We start from the raw sequence: 16,291 nt of genomic DNA on the forward strand, positions 1-16,291 counted from the left end.
ATGCCAGAAAATCAAAGACGTGGTGCATTTGCCCGAAGACCGCCTCCACCACCGAGAAATAAACCACAAAATCCGACACAAGCTCCTGTAAATAGAATGCAACAGAAGAGGTACGGTCCTGCATTGGGTACAGCAAACACAATTCCGAAGCCCCCCAAAACCAGATCGTCCGCAGTTGTGTTACGCCAAGGTTCATCCCCACGTCGCCGTGCACAACCACCTGCTCCTGCCCGTCGTAGTTTACATCCTGAAGTTCTAGACAGGAGAAACATGCCAACAACACCTGCGCCAACACAGCAAGGGCAAGAACCAGTAGAACGAGAAGGTCCAAGACAGACTCAAACTGCACCTCAAGCAGAACGACAACCATCTTTCAGACAAAGTACAATTGAAAGACGGGTACTACATGGATTTAACCAGCAAAGAAGAGCTCCTGCAATGCCATATAAAGCACCATCGCCAGTAAGCGGTACAAACTTTGATCAAGGATATAATACATTTCAAGATCCAGTACAGGGAAATGCCCAGCAATACCAGCAACCATACAGTAATCCCATGGCAACTGCTGGTGAACATTTGCAATATCATCAGCCAAACGAAAATCCCATGGCAAGGGGAGGTCAACAATTGCAACAAAATCGACAACCGTACAACCATCCCTCGACATATGGCGGTCAACGTTTTACTAGGAGGAACCGAGGTCAAAATACCATTCCAAGAAACATTCAGCAATTAGTAAACAACCCCTTGTTTCAGCGTAGATTGCGGACCGCAGGAGCAACGCCGGGTGCAAATCCTGCTGACGTAAGGGCAGATCGTGCCGATTTGATGGCTGATAGGGCAGATAATCTACAGGCTATGAATCCACTCCAGCGCATGTTAGGAATGGCTATGTCCGGAGCGCGTGATGGTGTGCAGGCTGGCCAAACTTCTGGTACTGGTATTTCCGCGCTTACAAACCTGTTCGGAAGTGGAGGCCCTGGTAGTTTACTTGCCCTCGGATTGATGGGAGGAGGTCTGTAAATGAAGAAATAAAACACTTCAATAACCTATGCAGTATTCAGTAATATTGCTACTTCGGGGCAGTGTTTTTCAAAATATTTCACTGCAAGTCAAAGAACATTTTTACACAATTTCGTATAAGGACTGATACTATCATTTCTTATTTTGCATAGTTCATCTTGCAACTTGTTTTTTTTACGAAGGAATTTAAAACGACTGAAGATACTTACATGTCTTCATATAAAAGTTGAAATTCAACATGTGTCTTTTTGTCGGATTTCTGAATTGTGACACCATTTGAACCGCTTTTGGTTTAATTCAAAACTGAACTGGCCAAATGTAATATTTCCAAATGTAAATCAGAATTTACTTTCACAACACAAGTATTCATTAATATGATTCTTATTTGGAAAAGTCGGTTTTAAAACGAGAACATCGTTCTGGAAGCCTTTGGGTGTATAAAAAGAGTTTCATCAGATGCGTTTGTACGCTTAACCCATTTACTAGGTAAAGCAGTCAAACAACATAACCTGAGTACTGTAAAAACACATATTTTCGCGAATTTGAAATTTTGCGTATGTTTGCGAGGTTTAATATTCGCGAAATTTTAAAACATGGTATCAAAACTGAATGTGAATTATACTAAAGGTGAAAACTTACGCGAGGGTTAATTTTCGCGAGATGTGATGTAGGGCCTCGCGATTATAGCGAATATAGCGAAAATAAAACGCTCGGGAAAGTTTCTGCTTTTACAGTAATTATAATGTTTCTTTTACAAGTGGTTATTCCTTGTAAAACGCATTTCATTTGTAACAGCAGATTAGTTTTCAGCAGCACTATACATTGGAAAGACTGTTTATTTTAGTCTTTGCATATTGTCCTTTGTTTTTGTCACTTTAGAATTGAAAAATATGTAATAATGCATGGACTCATTTTGCTAAATATTGCAGTTTTTTATAAACACAGAGAGACCAAGTAGCTACTTTTTCACTCAGTTTATAATAAAGCAAAGTTTTATGTCATTGTTTTGCCCACTCTCGTTCTAAAGAAGCTGCTAAAAAACCGTAACTAATCCATTATAACATTTTGGAAGTAAAGTTAGAAAAATAAAGTGTTATTTAAACTACTTACGTAACTTCATCCAGAAAGATGTATCTAGATAGTTTAAAAACATTCCTTTTTAATCAGTAATAGTAAACTAGAAAGTGATAAAAGCATATGCCAGTTTTGCTTAAAAGGAAACATTTTTTTTCATTCTATATTAGAATTATTATACATGTCTTTTTCCCTCGTTTTTGTTTTATATTTTCGTTATCAATATATTGTATGTATTTAAGTGCGTTAGTATTTAAGAATGACAAAAATAAACTATTAACCTATATAAAGTCAAAGCGTTAATTTTCTTTAACATGTTATTTTGTTACATGTATCGACGAGTGCCTAAAGATATACCATTGAATCTTGAGCCTTATCTCTTTAAGGTTCTAGTGTGTGGCCAATGATTTGCTTTTCGGGCTTGTCACAAAGTGTAGCTTAGATATCAAACGCAGAAATAAGCAAGTAAGAAAATGTCGTATAGCAAAAGAACATCAACAAAGAATGTAGTATCAAGAATCATAAATAACTTACAATAATAACCATAATATCTTGCAGAAGCACCATTGAAACACCGCCCCCGTCATGTCCCAACACTTAAAATGTATTTGGATGCACGGAACAATATTTAGAAAAAAATAGACAATGGTTACCTTTTACATCGCTTGCCTTCTTTTATCGATGTTGCCTCACGCATTCCTTTGCACTTGCACTTGTTCGCACAATTGTCTCCCAGTAATTCTGATACCTTGGTGACCAATAGGAATATCGCAGCCTGAAGTCATGTCAAAACCAGGTCTTCTTGAAATTATCACCCATTCAATAGATGCTCAAAGAAACAGGCACCGATATCGTCGACATGCTGCACGCATCAACGCTAATGGGATAGTCTATGATAAGACTAAACACTTCCATCCACCAAAACCACCAAAAGAGATAGGACTTCCAGGTAAGTATTTTCGAATTCAAACAAGAAGTCTTGCTACTTCATCCGTCAATATTAAAAAAAGATCGCAGTCAGTTAACATACTTCATACTCCCAAATATCTGACACAAATGCAAACATCTCGAGCGTAATAAGTACTTTATTATCGTAGACTAACTACAATGATTTTAAGGGAAGTAACTTGTATAGGTTGATAAGCTCAGTATATTTTTTTTATCAATTATCTAGAACTGCTGGTTTCAGTATAACTTTCCACCAACCCACTTAAACAGAAAACAATCCATGTACGTATTATGGAAGTGGACACGCAATGATGATCGGCAGCTTCCGTTCTATTTCGTGTTATTGGTATGCACTTCCGGTTGTTACGGGAAACCACGTGCTCATATGAGCCAAACTAGCGACTAGATTGTCCACATAATTGGACGAAAATTACCGAATGTCATTACTGGTCAGCTGCTTAGAACATGATCATTCACAAACTTTTGCTGCTCCCGCATTTATGTGGAAGGCATTTAGCGTAACTGCTAGACTTACGTCCGTATGTCCCGAAATCGTGTGTGCCTCACTCCTCCCCGACTATAAGCCTGATTTACTTCCACACATGCACAAGGTTGGTGTGCAAATGAACATAAATGAAGAAACTTTTGCTGAGGGTGTTTTTACGGCAGTTATGACCCTTCAAACTTTGCTATATAATACAGAGAAACATCTTTGGTATCAAAAACCTCAAACACTATAGAAAGGATATGCTTGAACAGATGAAGAGCTTTGATGTAAAGATGACCATAAATAATGGACGTTTTCTGTGTGGCCATATTTTTTATAGAATGATGGCCTTTTCTTGATTTCACAAAATAGGCCGTATTGAAGAAATTTGGTGTATTTTACCCCGCATACACTTGAAGGACTCAGATGCACAACCTCAATCAGGATACAATTTGCTTCAAACTTTTAGTCAGACATCCTTCATGTGATGATGGTCTGTACGAGAATCTTTGCTACTTAGCGGATGAGGCACTATATAGGGACACCGTGTCCGATGGACAGAATTCTAGTTGTTGTTTCTTTAAAAAGATCATTATGCTTTGTAAATATCGTAAATTCTCAAAACAAAGGTAATAAGTAATAAGTGGCTATTATATGGTTCGGCCGCTCTATCCGGACGAAGCCTGTACAAAACGCATTTGAACACAAATGCACCACCCAGTGTAACGTATGTAGTTATTTTTGAAATATCGAATAATGAAAACAAATACAGAAATAAGAAACTATGCCGTACGCATTTAGAGTCATTTTAAAGGTTATTGTTCTTCACGATTATCAATTCTTTTATCTTGTCTTTCTTGGTATGAATTTATGTTGTGTCCATAACCTTCCTATTGACTCATACACCAAATAAGTGGACAAATATCTAGTTGGAAGTTTGATATGAAATTTTGGTAGTTGTAAGCAGTGATCTATATGCAAGCAAACACGTATTTAAACAAAATATGACATACTTACAAAACTAAACGGTTTATGTCAGCTGCACAGCAAGGAATGACAAGGATATCCCGGTAGTACACCACCTTTTCAAAAAAAAAATCTTCAAGACAAGCAATACGCGCTCATTGTGGCGTCAGAATTATGACGTCACAAAGGACATCTCGATTGTATAATTTGCAGCATCTGAAAAAAATTAAATGATAGGCGAGAAAAATGATCTTACGTGCTTGTCTATGTCAGACAGGTTTCGTCCCAGTCAGGGAGACAGCGCTGATAACAAACCTCTCTAGCGCCCGCTTTCTTATTCATTGCTGTCCCTGTATTGGGAAAAACTTGGTCCGAAACCAGCAGCAATTAATAAGTAGCCTTACAAAGCTTGTTGGAGTTCAGCAAACATAAAATATACTAATGTTATATAAAACTAGATTTTCAATTAATCTTTATTACAATTAACAATTACAATTAATGGAAGGGTCATTTGCTAATGTTGGCGGAATCCGGTGCTATAATTACATTAGCTTGTATTGTAATAATTTTGTTCAATAAAAAAGGTTGAAACTAAACAATACTACTAATTAGACATTAAATCTTCAATGATTTTTATTTATTTCAATATATATTTATTCTAGATATAAACCGTTATCTGTTTTTAATTGTGACATCGCGAAAATATGAGACAGATATAAAGTTAATTGCAAATATTAAGTATCTTATCAAATTGTGGTTGAAATAACTATTTCGTGCAAAAGAAGAGGGTAACTTCTTCAGTAGTACTTTTATTAGCAACGCTGGCGTGGTATCTAGGTTAGTTCAACATGAATGTTATTAAGCATGCCATCCTAGTGAACCGGAATGCACGCTTTATTAAATGCATGTAGATAAAACTGTTGAAAATCACAATTGAAGCTTTTTATCCGTAAATTGAAATATATCTCTTTTTAAGAAAATTACGACCGCAGTAGGTCGATATTTGATATTTTAATATGCCAATTTAAAACTCCTTTAGTGTTTTCGTGTTTAAATTTCTAAGTGAATTAAAAACATTCAGAAGAAAAGTAGTGTTGTTTTAGTATGTAAAATTGCCCCATATGGTTCTGGGTCAATCTATGTATGAAAAGAACTGGATCCACTGCCTTACCCTTGCATGATCGTAAGAGGCGACTAATAGGGTCTTAACACTTGGTATTGCTGTATCTCTGTGATTCCAGCAGGTATGCAAATTTTGATTCCATACCTCATGTGTTTATTTCGATGTAAATGATATGTGAAACCAAAATTTGTAGTCCTGTTTGGCGCCATATAACCTATATTGTGTTGGTGCGCCGTAAAACCCAAATAAATAAATAAATCTAGTATGTAAAATACACTTTAAGCAGAAAGAAATGTTCTTAACCGAATTTAGTAAATATTTTTTAAGACACTATAAAGTTCCTAAAGGTTGTTTTCCGTAATGCGTGGCAAAACGTAATTGAAATCAAACATATGAAAGTTTTGGCTCCATTTCCGAAGATCTATGCATTGAACATGTCTTATGTCTTTTCGTCAACTACCAATTAAGGGTCTGTTAAAAGTAAGGGATCCGTATTTACAATCGGCATTGTCCAAGCGGGTACGCCTTCTCGTACGTTTGGGTCACCTTTCTGCTATGAATATTGCTGATACAGGCATATAATTTGCATAGTTAACATCCGTTGAATGGCAAAGTATCATACGGAATAGAAATTGCCGAAAGTGTTTACGGATTCAATACTTTAAGCACAAAAGCATGGCAGTACATATTATTACGGTTTGATATATATTTTTTTACTAACACTTAATTCTAACTCTGATCTTGTCCTCATAATCATTCCTTATACTCTAGATAACTTATAACTCTTTGCATGCATGTTTATGTACTTTTAAAGTGTTTTTTTCTTCTCTGCGCATTCTCAGACTGTTTGTATTTAATTTGTTTATCCTGATATGCATTAAAATGTAAATGGTTTATACAGTGAAAAGACGACGACCACCCCCACCACCAGCATTAAAAGAAGAAATGTTCCAAAGTCAGTATCAAACACAACATGCAAGTGCTAAATCTCAGTCAAGTTATTCGAGTGTACAACCAATCAAAGAAACTGCAAAACCAAATATAGATAGTCAGAGTAATAACAAGAAAGTAGTCGATTCTGTAATAAAGCATAACCTAGCGCCGAGCCCAGTAACTCCAGGCACTACAATGCCACCGCCAACAAATGCTCCAGTACAACAAACACAAAATAACGGAAAAGCGGGCACAGAAGCCCCGCAAGAAGCGGCAGCCAATCAACATGAAGTGGCAGAAGGTCCTACTGAAGCTCTACGTGCTGAGGCAGCTCTGGAACTTGAAGCATTGCTAAATTATGCACAATCAGCCCACGCTCATATGCATGCGCACGAGCAAGCGCCGCACGAGCACACACATGCGCACGAACATCCAGAAGAAATACAAACAGGTACTCCAGTTCCAACAAAAAATGCATACAAAGCAACTACAAAGACAATTAGTACTAAGCCGCCTAAAGCCTACGGATCACAAAGCACTAAATCTTCTGCAAGTACCAAGGCAGACGCTAATGGACCTCCTGCGGAATTGGAAGGTAAGTTTATTCCATCAAAAACCATTCTGACTTTTTAAGTGTTTGCAATTATACGCCGTTATAAGCACAATGTGATTTCGATTGTTAGACTGAAACGTAAAACAATGGGATTAATGTATTTAAGTGAACGAATGATTTTCCGACGTTCATGGTATTTTCATGTTCAGTTACAGCTCAGTTTAGTTCGACATTCATACTATTTTCATGGCCCGTTTGGGCTCAATTCAGTTTAATTCGCCGTTCATGTTTTTTAGTTCCATTGCAGTTCAGTTCAGTTCAACATTTGTAATGATTTTACGTCCCATTACAGCTTAATTTAGTTTCATGTTCATTGTATTTTAACGTTCCGTTACAGCTACGTTCAGTTCGATGTTCGTTGTATTTTCACGTTCCGTTGTAGCTACGTTTAGTTTGACGACCGTTGTATTTTCACGTTCCGTTGTAGCTACGTTTAGTTTGATGTTCGTTGTAGTTTCAAGTTCCGTTGCAGCTACGTTTAGTCTGATGTTCGTTGTGTTTGCATGTTTCGTTGTAGCTACGTTTAGTTTGATGTTCGTTGTATTTTCACGTTCCGTTGTAGCTACGTTTAGTTTGATGTTCGTTGCAGGTTCACGTTCCGTTACAGCTACGTTAAGTTTGATGTTCGTTGTATTTGCATGTTTCGTTGTAGCTACGTTTAGTTTGATGTTCGTTGTATTTGCATAATTCGTTGTAGCTACGTTTAGTTTGATGTTCGTTGTAGTTTCACGTTCCGTTGTAGCTACGTTTAGTTTGATATTCGTTGTATTTGCATGTTTCGTTGTAGCTACGTTTAGTTTGATGTTCGTTGTATTTTCACGTTCCGTTGTAGCTACTTTAGTTTGATGTTCGTTGTATTTGCATGTTTCGTTGTAGCTACGTTTAGTTTGATGTTCGTTGTAGTTTCACGTTCCGTTGTAGCTACGTTTAGTTTGATGTTCGTTGTATATGCATGTTCCGTTGTAGCTACGTTTAGTTTTATGTTCGTTGTATTTTCACGTTCCGTTGTAGCTACGTTTAGTTTGATGTTCGTTGTAGTTTCACGTTCCGTTGTAGCTACGTTCAGTTCGATGTTCGTTGTATTTTCACGTTCCGTTGTATCTACGTTGAGTTTGATGTTCGTTGTATTTTCACGTTCCGTTGTAGCTACGTTTAGTTTGATGTTCGTTATAGTTTCACGTTCCGTTGTAGCTACGTTCAGTTCGATATTCGTCGTAGTTTCACGTTTCGTTGTTGCTACGTTCAGTTCGATGTTCGTTGTAGTTTCACGTTTCGTTGTAGCTACGTTCAGTTCGATGTTCGTTGTAGTTTCACGTTTCGTTGTAGCTACGTTCAGTTCGATGTTCGTTGTATTTGCATGTTTCGTTGTAGCTACGTTCAGTTCGATATTCGTTGTAGTTTCACGTTCCGTTGTAGTTACGTTCAGTTCGATGTTCGTTGTATTTTCCCGTTCCGTTGTAGCTACGTTTAGTTTGCTGTTGGTTGTATTTGCATGTTCTGTTGTAGCTACGTTTAGTTTGATGTTCGTTGTATTTTCACGTTCCGTTACAGTTTAGTTCAGTTCGTTGTTCGTTGTATTTTCACGTTCCTTTGTAGCTACGTTGAGTTTGATGTTCGTTGTATTTGCATGTTTCGTTGTAGCTACGTTTAGTTCGATGTTTCGTTGTATATTCACGTTCCGTTGTAGCTACGTTCAGTTTGATGTTCGTTATATTTGCATGTTTCGTTGTAGCTACGTTTAGTTCGATGTTTCGTTGTATTTTCACGTTCCGTTGTAGCTACGTTTAGTTTGATGTTCGTTGTAGTTTCACGTTCCGTTGTAGCTACGTTTAGTTTGATGTTCGGTGTAATTTCACGTTCCGTTGTAGCTACGTTTAGTTCGATGTTCGTTGTAGTTTCACGTTTCGTTGTAGCTACGTTCAGTTCGATGTTCGTTGTAGTTTCACGTTCCGTTGTAGCTACGTTCAGTTTGATGTTCGTTGTATTTGCATGTTCCGTTGTAGCTACGTTTAGTTTGATGTTCGTTGTAGTTTCACGTTTCGTTGTAGCTACGTTCAGTTCGATGTTCGTTGTAGTTTCACGTTTTGTTGTAGCTACGTTCAGTGTGATGTTCGTTGTATTTTCACGTTCCGTTGTAGCTACGTTTAGTTTGATGTTCGTTGTATTTGCATGTTCCGTTGTAGCTACGTTTAGTTTGATGTTCGTTGTAGTTTCACGTTCCGTTACAGTTTAGTTCAGTTCGATGTTCGTTGTAGTTTCACGTTCCGTTGTTGCTACGTTCAGTTTGATGTTCGTTGTATTTGCATGTTTCGTTGTAGCTACGTTTAGTTTGATGTTCGTTGTATTTGCATGTTTCGTTGTAGCTACGTTCAGTTCGATGTTCGTTGTATTTTCACGTTCCATTGTAGCTACGTTTAGTTTGATGTTCGTTGTAGTTTCACGTTCCGTTGTAGCTACGTTTAGTTTGATGTTCGTTGTATTTTTACGTTCCGTTACAGCTTCGTTCAGTTCAATGTTCGTTGTATTTTCACATTCCGTTACAGCTACGTTCAGTTCGATGTTCGTTGTATTTTCACGTTCCGTTGTAGCTACGTTTAGTTTGATGTTCGTTGTATTTGCATGTTTCGTTGTAGCTGCGTTTAGTTTGATGTTCGTTGTATTTGCATGTTTGGTTGTAACTACGTTCAGTTCGATGTTGGTTGTATTTTCACGTTCCGTTGTAAGTACGTTTAGTTTGATGTTCGTTGTATTTTTCACGTTCCGTTGTAGCTACGTTCAGTTCGATGTTCGTTGTATTTGCATGTTCCGTTGTAGCTACGTTTAGTTTGATGTTCGTTGTATTTTCACGTTCCGTTACAGCTACGTTCAGTTCGATGTTCGTTGTATTTTCACGTTCCGTTGTAGCTACGTTTAGTTTGATGTTCGTTGTATTTGCATGTTCCGTTGTAGCTACGTTTAGTTTGATGTTCGTTGTATTTGCATGTTCCGTTGTAGCTACGTTTAGTTTGATGTTCGTTGTATTTGCATGTTTCGTTGTAGCTACGTTCAGTTCGATGTTCGTTGTATTTGCATGTTCCGTTGTAGCTACGTTTAGTTCGATTTTCGTTGTAGTTTCACGTTTCGTTGTAGCTACGTTTAGTTTGATGTTCGTTGTATTTGCATGTTTCGTTGTAGCTACGTTCAGTTCGATGTTCGTTGTATTTTCACGTTCCATTGTAGCTACGTTTAGTTCGATGTTCGTTGTAGTTTCACGTTCCGTTGTAGCTACGTTTAGTTTGATGTTCGTTGTATTTTACGTTCCGTTACAGCTTCGTTCAGTTCAATGTTCGTTGTATTTTCACATTCCATTACAGCTACGTTCAGTTCGATGTTCGTTGTATTTTCACGTTCCGTTGTAGCTACGTTTAGTTTGATGTTCGTTGTATTTGCATGTTTCGTTGTAGCTACGTTTAGTTTGATGTTCGTTGTATTTGCATGTTTGGTTGTAACTACGTTCAGTTCGATGTTGGTTGTATTTTCACGTTCCGTTGTAAGTACGTTTAGTTTGATGTTCGTTGTATTTTTCACGTTCCGTTGTAGCTACGTTCAGTTCGATGTTCGTTGTATTTGCATGTTCCGTTGTAGCTACGTTTAGTTTGATGTTCGTTGTATTTTCACGTTCCGTTACAGCTACGTTCAGTTCGATGTTCGTTGTATTTTCACGTTCCGTTGTAGCTACGTTTAGTTTGATGTTCGTTGTATTTGCATGTTCCGTTGTAGCTACGTTTAGTTTGATGTTCGTTGTATTTGCATGTTCCGTTGTAGCTACGTTTAGTTTGATGTTCGTTGTATTTGCATGTTTCGTTGTAGCTACGTTCAGTTCGATGTTCGTTGTATTTGCATGTTCCGTTGTAGCTACGTTTAGTTCGAATTTCGTTGTAGTTTCACGTTTCGTTGTAGCTACGTTTAGTTTGATGTTCGTTGTATTTGCATGTTTCGTTGTAGCTACGTTCAGTTCGATGTTCGTTGTATTTGCATGTTCCGTTGTAGCTACGTTTAGTTTGATGTTCTTTGTAGTTTCACGTTTCGTTGTAGCTACGTTTTGTTTGATGTTCGTTGTATTTGCATGTTCCGTTGTAGCTACGTTCAGTTCGATGTCCGTTGTATTTTCACGTTCCGTTTTAGCTACGTTTAGTTTTATGTTCGTTGTATTTTCACGTTCCGTTGTAGCTACGTTCAGTTCGATGTTTCATTATATTTTCACGTGCCGTTGTAGCTACGTTTAGTTTGATGTTCGTTGTATTTGCATGTTCCGTGGTAACTACGTTCAGTTCGATGTTCGTTGTATTTTCACGTCCGTTGTAGCTACGTTTAGTTTGATGTACGTTGTATTTTCACGTTCCGTTGTAGCTACGTTCAGTTCGATGTTTCGTTGTATTTTCACGTGCCGTTGTATCTACGTTTAGTTTGATGTTCGTTGTAGTTTCACGTTCCGTTACAGCTACGTTCAGTTCGATGTTCGTTGTATTTTCTAGTTCCGTTACAGCTACGTTTAGTTTGATGTTCGTTGTATTTTCACGTTCCGTTATAGCTACGTTTAGTTTGATGTTCGTTGTATTTTCACGTTCCGTTGTAGCTACGTTTAGTTTGATTTTCGTTGTAGTTTCACGTTCCGTTACAGTTTAGTTCAGTTCGATGTTAATTGTATCTTCACGTTCCGTTACAGTTCGATGTTCGTTGTTTCTTTACGTTCCGATACAGTTTAGTTCAGTTCGATGTTAATTGTATTTTCACGTTCCATTACAGCTAAGTTTAGTTCGATGTTCAATGCCTGGTACAAAGCAAAGTTCGGAACTTCGAAGACTACTAAGCCAACAACACCTGCTGCACCGAAATACGCTACAGGTACATGCGTTCCAAAATTACGTCCTTAAAGTACATAACAGATAAATGTGTATCTTTAAATATGTACACAGGTAAATGCGTTGCAGTAGTAACAGGTCATTACATACTTTTAAAATGTTTATCCTATAGATACGCATTATAATATGAAAAAAACACATAAACATATAAACAGACACGTGTGAGCAAAAGAATAATGTGAGCCGCGCCATGAGAAAACCAACAAAGTGGGTTTGCGACCAGCATGGATCCAGACCAGTCTGGTCAGGATCCATGCTGTTCGCTAACAGTGTCTCTAATTGCAATAGGCTTTGAAAGCGGACAGCATGGATCCTGACCAGACTGCGCGGATGCGCATGCTGGTCTGGATCTATGCTGGTCGCAAAGCCATTACGTTGGTTTTTCCATGGCACGGCTCATGTATGTTTCATAAAACAAATAATTTGCTATTAACATACAATTTATAATAAGTGTACGGAAAAGGGCAAATGCAATAAAGTTCTAAGTCACATAAAGTCCTATATTATTACAGAATTTTGAATGTTCAAGGTCAGAAATCGTGAAATAAAGGCTAGGAAAATGATTTCTTACTTCTATATGTAATGATGAATTACTGAATTACTGCAGGACGTGTATTGTATTAAAGGTTTGTTCTTACCAGTAAGTGAAGTTAACACTTGCGATCTCATTTGCCTCAAGTGTGCATTATCATATACTTATCATATCTATAAGTGTATCTCCAAATGCGCCGAAACAATTGCGAAAAAGCTGAAAACCCGCTTTTGGCATTAAAATGGCACGTGTATGAACCTAGTTTTTAGTACATCACAGGACCAATTAGTGAAAGTGTAATGGTTTCAGTCTGCAGCAAAATGTGTCTTATTAATTAAAAACGACAGCACCCAGTATTAAAAACAGTTTATTTTTAATATTATAAGGCTTTGAATTGTATAATGTAAGCGTTTACCTTTATTGCCTGATTCAGTAAAAAGCAACAAGCAATCGAAGAAGACGTCTGCAAGCACGGGATATACAAAAACCAAGACGATTGGCCCAAAAACAAACTCAGTCGACAAAAACGCATTGTTCGAAGGTAATGGCAAATATATACAATTTAACCTTTAGCCTGCTGGCGGCAAGTGATTTCTGCCTTTGCGACCAGTGCAGACCAAGATCAGCCTGCACATCTGTTCGCTATTCAGTCAGTAAATTTTCAGTGAACACCCCTTTGAATAATAAGTGGTACTGCCCAAACTGAATGATGGACAAGGCCATTTCAGAAATTTAGCAGGGTAAAGGTTAATGAATTTCGGTATCTATAATTCATATAAGGGATCAAGCGTTTGACTTTAAGATTACCGAAATTCGACTTCGGGCGAGTTCAAGATATCGAATTTCAATTACAAGTAATTTTGCACATTGATATTCTCCTCGCTGGAGCACCGATGTTTCGAGTACTCTGACTGCAGTCCCCAACCGTATTTCATATAGTGTCTGTCTTTGGATTGCTTGAAACCCAAGGCAACTCAAGTATTTTACTCATCCGCTTACGAAGCCGAGCGATCTATGTTTGTCATGATCAGCTGCAAAATACAATGTGTGATTGAAAAATCATGTTATCTGTTTCGTCGAACTTGAAATGGAACAGTTTTTAGTAGCTTATTTGCGAACAAATACAACAGCGAGGTATTGAGGACTTGTGCACCCAATTAAATCTGTTAGTAGATCCTTTGGAAGCATAGAATGCAACCAAGCAAAATAATTGCAGACTCGGTTTGATTGAGTCTGTTCATGAGAGGTAATTAATAGAAAATGAAACACCTCTCACGCTTCTGCGTTATTGTTCATGCCATGTAAATAATATGCATATGCATTTTATGTTGTGAATTAATAAATGCTGTAAAAGATGTTTTAACCAAGAAAATAAAGCAACTTAATATACATCACGTATCACTATATACGTGTGCAATAACTCTCGAAATGTAGAGAGAGTACCTAAAATTTGAAATAGCGACATGCAGTTTAAAAATTAACGTTGGTTGCTTGTATTTAACGTTTAAGACTGAGTATAATACTTAAGTGTTGATTTGATCATTTTGAAGCATGTTTTCTAAGATTTTCTGAAACTTCCCATTGAATATCCATATAGCCGCTCTCGCAGATAGTTCTACCTATCAAGCCATTCTGATACCTATTTAATCCCCAATTATAACCGGATTATCGTGTGAAGAACTTGTGACCATGCAAAAATGTTGTATGACATCAGAAAATATTTTATGTCTAACGAAATAAATTCAGATCCATTGTTGAAGTTGTAATTTAGATATAATGTTATATTTACTATATCACAGATCATATATGAAAAAAAGAAAAAAAGTCTTCAGTATTTACTATAAAAATTACCTTACAATGAAATGACTCATTATTTAGTTTTTAACCATACAGGTACTTCTTTGTTCTTTCAACTTGTGTCATACAGGTACAAAGATAAATGCATCATATAGGTGCAAAGATAAGTGCAATGTAGTATTATCTGAACCATTGATTAAACTCTAGTACTATATATACGAAATGGGACCGAATACGTCTTCTGTATCTGCCGAATATTGTTTTGATATCAGCCGGATTCATCACAAACCACTCAATACCTTCAAAACTTGTTGAGAACCATTTATTATCTGAGACAGACCACACTTAACATTACACAATCGTGACTTTTCGAGTATAACATAAAGGATTACTTCCAATATGACCAGTGATGAAACTTTAATTATATTGCAGAGTTTATGACAATGTTTCAAGATCAACTATACGGAAACGAACCAGCGCCAACGACTGCACGCCCAACAAAGGCAAAATATGGTACACCAAGTCCAAAACCTACAAAGGCAAAATATGTTACACCAAGTTCAAAACCTACAAAGGCAAAATATGATACACCAAGTCCAAAACCTACAAAGGCAAAATATGTTGCACCAAGTCCAAAACCTACAAAGGCAAAATATGGTACACCAAGTCCAAAACCTACAAAGGCAACATATGTCGCATCGAAAGCGAAAACAGCAAAGACCACACGTGGAGTACCAAATACAAAACCAACAAAACCTGCATATGTTGCATCAAAAGCCAGCCCCACAAAAGCCAGTCCCATACAACCAAAATCAGGTTCATCGGAGCCAGGTGCAACAAAAGTCAAATTTGGCCCGCGAAAACCAGGCACATATGCAAAACCAACAACACAGAAAACCCCTGCAGCCACGGAAACGACAACTATTATAATTGATCCAACGAAAGTAGAGCTAGTTAATATGACACATCCTGTAAACTTATCACTTCCATTGCCTGAACCAACAGGAACAGCTCCGCCTGCAACGAGCGTAGGAGAGCCACATCCACACCCGCATCCACATCCACATCATTCTAGAAAAGGCAAATATAATTTGTTTTCTATTACAACCCTATAACGTATGAAGTTTTACGAACTATGGAAGTTGCTCAAATAGTTAAAGTTTTGTTAGAAAATATATTAACCACCGAACTTATACAATAATAATTTCATGACACTATTTTTTATTCCATTTAATGATTTAGTCCTAAGCTCACAGATCAGTTTTTGTTATCTGTTACACGGTGTGTATGCATATCGGATCCCTCTCTGTGGTAAATGAATAAAACCAATCCCTCTCTGTTCGCGCACAGGACCTTCTATGTGGTAAACAATGAACCCCTACGTCGCCGTTTTGTCAGGGAGCTCGGAAAATTGAAATTTTTGTCGTACGTTTCCCGTGGTGTATATGTTTTTATGCACAAACCTGTGCTCAGTACAAAAATTTCGACTTTCCGAGGTCTCTGACAAAGTGGCGTTTTCTCATTTACCACAGAGAGGGATCCGATATGCATACACACCGTGTGTTAAGAGACTTTAAGTGACATATCTTCAGATGAACATTAATGTTTATTTTTTAACAGATAGCAATTGGTAATATATATAACGGAAATACAAAACAGTTACTGAATTGTTTAAGTATATATTTTAATGTATGTGTATCATATAAAATACTGTTAAATTTCTTATATTTTCCATCAAATTTTAAAAGTGTTACTAACGATTTTGAGAGTGTTCTACATATCTTTTCCATTAAAAGTGTATTTTAGAAAAAAAAGTTCCTAAATGCACACAATAACTTTGCATTTTCTTTATTGCACTAATTTCTAATGAAAGCATTTTCTAAATTTCGAAATA

General features: G+C 37.2%; 1 protein-coding gene across 5 annotated transcripts in view; it reads left to right on the plus strand.

The window, feature by feature from the left end:
* LOC123541713 (proteoglycan 4-like) overlaps window positions 1–16,291 on the plus strand; it is a 74,339-nt gene that overhangs the window by 40,362 nt on the left and 17,686 nt on the right. For 4 of the 5 annotated variants that reach the window (XM_053531079.1, XM_045327266.2, XM_053531080.1 and 1 more), the window contains exons 5-9: window positions 2,861–3,046; window positions 6,523–7,149; window positions 11,953–12,051; window positions 13,034–13,141; window positions 14,830–15,477. In XM_053531079.1, coding sequence (XP_053387054.1) covers window positions 2,861–3,046; window positions 6,523–7,149; window positions 11,953–12,051; window positions 13,034–13,141; window positions 14,830–15,477 — 1,668 coding nt within the window. The remainder of the gene's footprint in view (window positions 1–2,860; window positions 3,047–6,522; window positions 7,150–11,952; window positions 12,052–13,033; window positions 13,142–14,829; window positions 15,478–16,291) is intronic. The other variant, XM_045327265.2, reaches the window with a different exon arrangement.

The sequence above is a fragment of the Mercenaria mercenaria genome, chromosome 19 (genome assembly GCF_021730395.1).
Source record: "Mercenaria mercenaria strain notata chromosome 19, MADL_Memer_1, whole genome shotgun sequence".
In the NCBI taxonomy this organism is placed as follows: domain Eukaryota; kingdom Metazoa; phylum Mollusca; class Bivalvia; order Venerida; family Veneridae; genus Mercenaria; species Mercenaria mercenaria.